General features: G+C 31.5%; 1 protein-coding gene and 1 long non-coding RNA gene across 4 annotated transcripts in view; both read right to left on the bottom strand.

The window, feature by feature from the left end:
* Positions 1 to 3,211: 3,211 nt before the first annotated feature.
* Positions 3,212 to 4,485, bottom strand: LOC140045278 (uncharacterized). Its single transcript, XR_011844565.1, has 2 exons — positions 4,009 to 4,485; positions 3,212 to 3,612 (listed from the first exon to the last, which is right to left on the bottom strand). It is a non-coding gene; the product is annotated as an uncharacterized lncRNA (long non-coding RNA).
* A 4,316-nt stretch (positions 4,486 to 8,801) lies between these two features.
* The window catches only part of LOC140051663 (axin-1-like), a 41,783-nt gene continuing 40,573 nt past the window's right edge, over positions 8,802 to 10,011 (bottom strand). For all 3 annotated transcript variants that reach the window (XM_072096949.1, XM_072096958.1, XM_072096966.1), the window contains exon 11: positions 8,802 to 9,677. In XM_072096949.1, coding sequence (XP_071953050.1) covers positions 9,548 to 9,677 — 130 coding nt within the window. In that variant the 3' untranslated portion in view covers positions 8,802 to 9,547. The remainder of the gene's footprint in view (positions 9,678 to 10,011) is intronic.

The raw sequence follows: 10,011 nt of genomic DNA, 5'->3' as shown, positions 1-10,011 counted from the left end.
TGACCATTATAAAATCAATCCAAATGATGTTCAGTTTTTTGGGCTGATAATGAACCAGGAATATCATGTTGGGTAGGCCTATATGAAAATCTTTCCTATTTCCATACATGCATTACAGCAATATGAGGAGAGAGCACTAACCATGTGCTCCTTGCCTGGTGGCCAGCACTGTTGGCCATATACACTATAAGATTAGGGGAAGCTACTTAACACAATAACAACACACTCTTTTAGATATCGCTTGACATACGAACTATTGACTACATGATTATAAAATTATGTGATTGTTGACATAGAGATGTAATAAAAATAAACCACCGTGATCAAGGGAAATAGTTATTGTGTAAATAAAATGTGACACCACCGTAATTAATGGACTCTTCCATAAATGTGTTGCGCTGTGATGATGCTGCATGCTGCTAGAATACACACTAGACTTGCCCCAAGTCTGTATTATCTTTTTTTTTTTTATTTGTTTTTATTTCGACCGCGATTTTTGTCTGAAAATACAGACTTGTGAAACACGTATAGAAATCGATTTGCAGACCGCAAACATCCGATAAGAATGACGTAGGTTATCATACCGTATTTGGCTATATGGGGCGGGCGGTATGTAAATATGGATTTCGAATCAACTGCAATGATCATTTTGTTTCAAAATGAAAAAGATCGAGACGTACGTACAGTGCTGAATGTACGATCGAGACTGTTGAAATATAAAATCGTAATGCCAAGTTGTTTTGTTTATTAATTGTTTAGTCCTTGGCCTAGGCCTCTTTCGTAGAGGTCCCACTCAACTCGCACGCATGACCTGCCAAATAAAACGCCAATAAAGTAGCCCTACATACCACCACCGGCACACAACAGGGCTACACCACCACACAGAACAGGACAGGGTCTCGGTGGGAATTAAATCAAAATTATCTCCGCGTAATAAATGATCCATTCAATGTTTGATTTGCGGAGAAGCTATAGCCTATCATATCAAGACGAGTTTTCATGTTCTTGGGAAAAAATCCCATCAAATGTTTACCAGACTACTAGGCATATAAAATAATTTCTAGCCTTCAGAAACTTTCATAAATGTACCCAAGTACACATTGTCTAAACGTAACATAGCGCATGCGCATCATCTTAGTTGTTGAGTCTTTGAAATTCTGAAATATGAATATTTACACGGTGTACGAGTGAGTAGCCAATCGCATGCAGCTAAAACTAGTCAACCGGATAATCGTATGCACCAAGAATTCTTGGTGTCAAACCACGTGACTTGTGCGTGTTTCCCCAGACGGAGTATCCAAAATCAAGTAGTATACGTATGAAACGCCATCTGTGCCAAAATATTTATCTTTTTACTAATATTAAGACAAAACTCCGTCTGGAACCGGACCCAGACTAGAATACACACCCGCGAGTTCAGAGAGTATTGCTAGGCCTGGGTAGAATATCTAATGCGTACTGTAATATTAATTAATACAGTCGAGGATGACAGTTTACCTTAACTAAAAATTCAATAAACTTGTTACCACACTGTGGTTAGACAGGAGTGAGTAACTAGCTAGGCCTACATTGCAGAGTAGTATACTATTTTTAATTAATTTAAGTATTAGTAGGTAATTAAATTAATTAGGGTAACATTTAGAGGTCAAATTTGCGTGTCAAAAGTGCGTCTTATACACCGAAATATACGGTAGGCCTACGTACACGTACCAATTTAACTCAGCACAGTGAAAGTTTACACAGTGAAATTCTTTGGTTTAATGAAAAATATTTCCAGGAAAAAAATAAAAGTCCCCAAAAAGATTGAACTGAACTGAACGTGATCTTGTGCGTTCCGAAAAGCCCGGCCGAAGCACGCGATTGGTCAGTCCATTTTTCTGTCATATTTATAACCATCATCTCTCAACAATCTCTCGATCTCACGCTCAGCAGTAGTCTGGGTTCCAGACGGAGTTTTGTCTTAATATTAGTTAAAAGATAAATATTTTGGCACAGATGGCGTTTCATACGTATACTACTTGATTTTGGATACTCCGTCTGGGGAAACACGCACAAGTCACGTGGTTTGACACCAAGAATTCTTGGTGCATACGATTATCCGGTTGACTAGTTTTAGCTGCATGCGATTGGCTACTCACTCGTACACCGTGTAAATATTCATATTTCAGAATTTCAAAGACTCAACAACTAAGATGATGCGCATGCGCTATGTTACGTTTAGACAATGTGTACTTGGGTACATTTATGAAAGTTCTGAAGGCTAGAAATTATTTTATATGCCTCTAGTCTGTGGTAAACATTTTATGGGATCTTTGAAACATGAAAACTCGTCTTGATATATGATAGGCTATTCTCCGCAAATCAAACATTGACAGTGGGACAGCCAGTCGACAAATCGTGTCAAATTTCGACTCGGAGAGGGCGCCCTACTTTTCTAATTTAGTTCAAAATTGCTAAATTTTAGGGTGTTGGAAAAACACAATATTTGTAAATTTAGCTGATTATCGGAAAAATATTGTTAGTGAAATAAATTCATAAATGGTTTTAATATATTGTCATGTAAAATTAAATGTATTTGAACAAAACGATAATCTGTAATTTAACGGCAAAATCAACCAATGTCTTTTTTCCGAAATTGTACCCTAGAAAATCGTTAAAATAAAATATTTAGAAAAAATTGAACAGTCCTGAATTTAAAATCCCTGTTAGAAAAATTAATAATCTACAGAATACGATATTAAGATACAAAATTCGGTGGTTGGGATGCAGCTCCGACTATTCAAACTAAAGGTACCACTATTTGTTCCATCGAAAACTAGCGAAACCGCCATTTTGTAAACACATCGTCATCGTGTTTATGAATTTATTTATAGCGAACGATATACGCGATGTTTATAATTGTCCGCGTATAAGAATTCATATAAATAAATACATTCCAATACAACGTATATTATTACTTGTTTATTTATCACAGTATACATTTTAGTTGAGGAATATTTATCATAACTATTATAATAGCTTTTATACGAGTCCGAGGCCTAGCCCTATTATTAGCGAGCGATTGTTCCAGGGGCGGAAAGTCACTTAGTGACGTTGTGATCGAGCGCGTCGGGCCTAGCTAATATTAATAATATGACCTGAAATAAGCGGCTAACAAGAACTGTTATATACTTGCTTACAATTGTTTTGTTATTGATGAACAAACAAGCAATTAGATTGAATAACAAATTATTTATTCATTTTTTTTGGGTAAAAACATGTACAAACTAGTACTGTATAATATAAATTAATAGTAATATTAAAATACAGTATTAATAAAATATAAAATAGGCCTAACATACAATAAATATTCAATTTTTAAGGTCTACCACATGACAATAACATAATTTACAGAGTATAGTGTAGTAGGTTTGCATTCAACATAAATATTTGTATTGTAATTCATCTAAATCCTCTGCAACATACATATATTTGTAATTCAACATTTTGTTTTAAATAATTAAATTATAGTTTGGGTATGACAATGTCGGTAGGTACCGGTGTCATCTTTTTATCCACTTCACTCTCAGTTTGAAGTCACAAAGACAAAGAACTCTGCATCATCAACGATTCCTGAAAATAATATTATTTTAAAAAAAATGTTAATGTCAAATGGAAGCTGTATTTTATTAATTAATTATTACAGTATTTGCTATTATTATTTATATAATCTAGGCCTACTAGTAACCTAGCTAGGCATCTATTGAGCCTAATAAATCAAATAATAAATGAAAAATTAAATAATAATATTAATACTGATTGAAAAAAAGTATTTTTTTGGGGGGATCAGATCACCAGGCTAGGCCGGCCAGGACCAATGATACTCGTAATCAGTACAACTTATATTAACGACTATCGCGGATCAGCATCAACACAGTGTACAACACACGTCTCGCTATCGCCTATACTGACACACGTGTCTAGTCTCGCGTTGCCGAAACCACGCTCACAGCTAGAAAATGTACCTACCTTTCGAGGCCTGAGAATACACCAACAAATTTTGAACAGGATAGACATATATCATACTCGATTAAACTAATATTATTCTTGATAAAACAATTGATTATAATCTTTTTAATTTGTTGGGATGCACCTCCGACTATTCAGAAAATGGACAACAAAACAGTAGTCAAATCGTACCACATTTATAAATTTCACGAGTCCCGACTTCAGTCGCCGAATGTATTGTATTAGCTTCGGTTTCTTTGAAGGAAACCGATTGGTTATTCAATTATACTTATTAGGAAATGATTTTACCATAATAGGTAATGTTGGGCGGTTCTTAAATATTCATGAGAGCTTAAAATAAAACAGCACTTATTTGCTAGGCGACGAAAAATCGTGGTTTCAGTTTTCAACGATAGGTGGCGCTTCAAAATCGTCAATGCGGAAGTAAGTCGATTTTACACGATTTAACGGTCAAAACGCGAAGTGGCTTTCCCACTGTTGAATGGATCATTTATTACGCGGAGATAATTTTGATTTAATTCCCACCGAGACCCTGTCCTGTTCTGGGTGGTGATGTAGCCCTGTTGTGTGCCGGTGGTATGTAGGCCTACTTCATTGGCGTTTTATTTGGCAGGTCATACGTGCGAGTTTAGTAGGACCTACGAAAGAGGCATAGGCCAAGGACTAAACAATTAATAAACAAAACAACTTGGCATTACTACTTTATATTTCAACAGTCTCGATCGTACATTAAGCACTGGTAGGCCTACGTACTCGATCTCTTTCATTTTGAAACAAAATGATCATTGGTTGATTCGAAATCCATATTTACATACCGCCCGCCCCATATAGCCAAATACGGTATGATAACCTACGTCATTCTTATCGTATGTTTGCGGTCGGCAAATCGATTTCTATACGTGTTTCACAAGTCTGTATTTTCAGACAAAAATCGCGGTCGAAATAAAAACAAATAAATAAAAAAAAAAAGATAATACAGACTTGGGGCAAGTCTAGCTCAGCAGTGACTTTGACATCGGACAATCTGTATATTCGATCGATTTAAACATCGTCAATAGAAGTAAAATGACTAAAAAATCTGATATAATTGATAATTAATTGCACGATTTTGGAAGTGGGGCCTTTGTTTTTCAAGGGGGGGTTCGCTGGTAAAAGGGGGGGGGGGGGGGTTCACGCAAAAAGGGGGAAGGGGGGGTTCGCCCGAACCCCAAAAAAAACCCTGGCTACGGGCCTGGCTAGGCTGTTGAAAGTGAGACGTAAAACTTCCTTTATTGCGACTTTTAATTATCGATCAAATAAATGAATGGCAATTTGGGTAAAATTTAACACGACCACCCAAGAAGTATTATTAGCAGAAACGGGGTACTAAAAAATACGGTATAAAAAATACCGTATTTTATACCGTATTTTTATACCGTATTTTGAGCAGTTGCAGCAGAAACAGGCCCTTTGATGTAAGTCGGCTCCTGATCATGCAATGCCTTGAAGGTGTGTACAAGTAACTTATACTTTATGCGTGCCTGCACCGGTAGCCAATGGAGCTCCTTTAAACTGTAACATTGTGGGCGGTCCGCGGTCTGTCGGCGAGAGTCAAGGAACCCTTGATCTCACGTCGATGCATATCCTTCTATTCTTTAATCCATGATCTGATATACTACAAAATATGTCCTCTTCTCTATTTAAACTTATAGTACAAGATCTATTTATACTAAGAAAACTGCTTACAATACATTTTTTTCGTTTGATTTATCAAAGCTGTGAGCATCAGTTATTTGTACATAGCGCCCTCAAGCATTACATTTATCAACAAAATTATTTGTAAATTTTTCATTTTAAACTCTTCAAATTCAAAATAAGAAAAAAACCATGGCCTAATATTATCATAAGTGAAATGACAATTAATATTTAATTCAAAATAACTTCAATTTAATATTTTAATCAATCAATCATGCTATTCAGACTGTAGTCCTGTAGTTGAAACTAAAATTTAAGTACATACTAACTTGTTAATAGACAGAATGTAAACTGCATTATCTTTATACTCATAATTTAATATTGTATAACATAATTTGGAATAGAAACTGACCTTTCATGTCAAGGTTGACTGGGTTGAATATTTGTTTCTTGTACTTTCTTTATGCTTTCATATGCATAGGTTTGAAATTCAACTTTATCGTAGTAGTAGTAGAGTTTAACAAAAACCTTCAGAATATTGAACTGTATGAATCCATCAAATCTTCTTCATCAATTTACTTCTTTTAATGATCTGAAACATTCAAACTAATTGAATGTGTAATTATTATAATTTATCTCTTGTAAATTTTATCTGCCATAATTATTGTATCATGTGATGTTGTTGGATATCCATTAGTCTATTCTGTGTCTGTCTGTCTGTCAGTAATTGCTTGATATGTTTTGAAATTATATTTTTCCAAGATGAAGTTGTTTTTACTAATATTTGCACCCTTGCACACCAATGTTTTAAGTCACCAATTATTTAATCAAAACAATTAATCTTGCGTCTCTTTTAAAATCAGTAATCACAGAAGACTAAATAAAACAGAGAAACAACACAGTAATATTTGACTGTTAAAATATATATTATAAAGTTTTTGTATACACATAACAATAATACAAGAAAATATAGTGATGACGACAAAGATAGCAAACAACTGCAGCAATGTATCTTGTTTATTAAATATTTTCTATTTGTCATAACAATAATAATAAAATAATAAAAATAATAATAATAAATAATAAACAAATTTAATCTTGAAACTGTATTTACTATCTTTATATATTTACATTTATTACAATAATAATGATTTTAAAAACAAACTCAATATATACATTTATATACACTTTAATAGCTAAATGTACAAATAGTTGTAGCTACTATATACCTGCAGTGTTTGTACACAACATATCCACCTAGTTTCCTCTCCCCAGCTTTTGTACTAATAATATCATATCATTCTGATCAATTTTGTACACATATTTGAAGGAAAATTTGTGATAATTTCAAATGAAAATTTGTGAATTTTTTTTTAATGAAAATATTATCTGTATTGAAAATGTAAAAAAATGGGTTTAGACAATTGAGGGTTTCTAAGATTTTGTATTCATTTATTTACGTTTGATTTTGTTGTTGTTATTTAACATAAGCAGTTTCCTTACTTTTGAGATAATAATTCTTTAATATTAAATTTTGACCAATTCAGTATTAATTTATTATATTAAAATTATTTTAATTTATCTAACATCTAAATTGTTTGATAAATGAAATTGCAAAATGTGAACATTTATCAAGATATTTAAGTTTGTAAATTATACAAACTTAAGCCATTTCATATTAAATTGAGAAAACAAAATAATTCAAATTTTAAATATGATTTTGTATGATACTCTTGACTATAATGTGACTGTTATAATCAGTAGATATATATCTCAATTGAGTCACATATGGCATTAATTTAATAGTGGTTCTGCAATGATGTTTTTTGTTAAGTAAGAGAGACCTACTTTTAAACAAAAGAATCCTTGTTAATACATTTTTACAAGGGCACTAACTCTTAAAAGTAATTTTTTTTCCAATACACCAGAAAGAAAAAATATGCCAAGCAATTTAGGGATACAATTAATTTTAAAAGGAATTTTGAACACTTAAACTGGTTGATTGCAAAATGTACATAAAATGTAAATTTTGATGCCAAGCAATTCTAGGTTATAAGTACAAAGATATTTCATTGATTATGAACAGATGAAAAGAAATGTTTTAGTTTTTTTGAAGCAATTAAGAGATATAACTTATTTCAAATGAAATTTCTAGTATTTAAAAAGTAAATGGGAATGCGGTGAACATGAGCTCTGCATTTAGCTTATTGTTTTAAATGATTTAATGAACTACAGGGCATTGATAGTCCTCTGAGATCTGCAACCTAATTAGTATAAACAGTAATTAATCAGAGAAAACCTTGAGAATATGTTACTGACTTATGTTACTGACTTATGTTACTGACATACATACTTAATATGTTACTGACTTATTATCTCTTTTCAGCACTCCCCTCTAAAATTTGATTTGCTTGATTGAAATTAACACTCATTTTTAGAGATTTAAATCGGATTTTATATTTTCAAATTTAAATGATCAAAACAGTATTGATAATAAATCTATAACATATAATCATTGGTCAATATATTATTGATCACCAACCTTTAATATATAATTAATGATCAATATAGTATAATTGATTATAAATCTATAATATAAATTCAATGATCAATATAATAGTACTGATCACCATCTTATAATATATAAGCAATGATCAATAAATTATTGATCACCAACCTATAATATTTAATCAATAAACAATATAATATTGATAATAAATCTATAACATAATCTGTGTTCATTCAATATAGTATTGATCACCAACCTATAATATTTAATCAATAAACAATATGATATTGATAATAAATCTATAACATAATCAATGAACAATATAGTATTGATCACCAACCTATTATATGTAATCAATAAACAATATAATATTGATAATAAATCTATAACATAATCAATGAACAATATAGTATTGATCACCAACCTATTATATTTAATCAATAAACAATATAATATTGATAATAAATCTATAACATAATCTATGTTCATTCAATATAGTATTGATCACCAAATTATAATATATAATCAATGAACAATGTAATATTGATTATAAATCTATAATATATAATCAATATAGCATTGATCAATAATCTATAATACCAAACCCATGATCAATACAGTATTTAAACATAGATAAAGGAGTGTTAACAAAATAAACACATCTTAAAATAATAAATATATAAATATTTTTTTTTGTTTATCATTTGTAAAATAATTAATACACAACAATGAATTGTAAATTGAACTGTGAACTTATTGTCACACGCTTTACCTGGTCAAAGTAGTTACAATCAGATAAGCATATACCAATGGTTTGTTTTAGACCTTTCAAAATCTTGATTAAACCAGTCAAGGTTAGTCTATTTAAATTAAACCAGTTAAATACTCTAAAAAAGAGTAACAAGGCTGGATCAAACCAGTTTGTTTCAGTTTATTTAAATGAAACCAGTTATAATACACTAAACAAGAGTGACCAGACTGGATCAAACCAGTTTGTTTCAGTTTATTTAAATGAAACCAGTTAAATACACTAAACAAGAGTGACCAGACTGGATCAAACCAGTTTGTTTCAGTTTATTTAAATGAAACCAGTTAAATACACTAAACAAGAGTGACCAGACTGGATCAAACCAGTTTGTTTCAGTTCATTTAAATTAAACCAGTTAAATACACTAAACCAGAATGACCAGACTGGATCAAACCAGTTTGTTTCAGTTTATTTAAATGAAACAAGAAAGACCAGACTGGATCAAATCACACTTTTCCTTCAAAATGTCAGTTAATACAGACATTAAAAAAATAATCTATATAAATTCTCTAAATCTTTATATTATAAAATTAAAAAGTGGGAAATTACTACGAATCTACTGATTCCACTTTCCCAATAATTTTGCCTTTGAAATGGGGAAGGACGGCAAAGTCATCAGAGATGATTTCATGGACGACACCGGAATCAAATTCGTCGCTGTGTGTCTTAAAGGAGTATCTGTAAAATATAAATTTTTAAAAAATAATAAAAAACACTTTTTATAACAAATTGTAATAATAATCATAAACATAAATATTGTAAAAATTTGAAAAGACAGATAAAAAGGCTGACTTAATTAGTTTTTTGTACTTTTTATTATGATGCTCAGAGCATAGCACTTACTTTTGGGGCAATGCTGAATATAATGCTTGTCAGTTAATTTCCTTATTTAGAACAATTCAATCATACAATTTCCTTTTTTTCTTGCAATACACAAAATGAACTAGTACATTTGTCCTTCGTCATTAGCATTGTGTGAAGAACTTGATTGAATTGATCCTTCACTTTAACT

The sequence above is a fragment of the Antedon mediterranea genome, chromosome 1 (assembly GCF_964355755.1).
Source record: "Antedon mediterranea chromosome 1, ecAntMedi1.1, whole genome shotgun sequence".
NCBI classification, from domain to species: domain Eukaryota; kingdom Metazoa; phylum Echinodermata; class Crinoidea; order Comatulida; family Antedonidae; genus Antedon; species Antedon mediterranea.
Note: the sequence above shows the minus strand (reverse complement) of the source record. Positions and strands in the feature narration are given on the sequence as shown.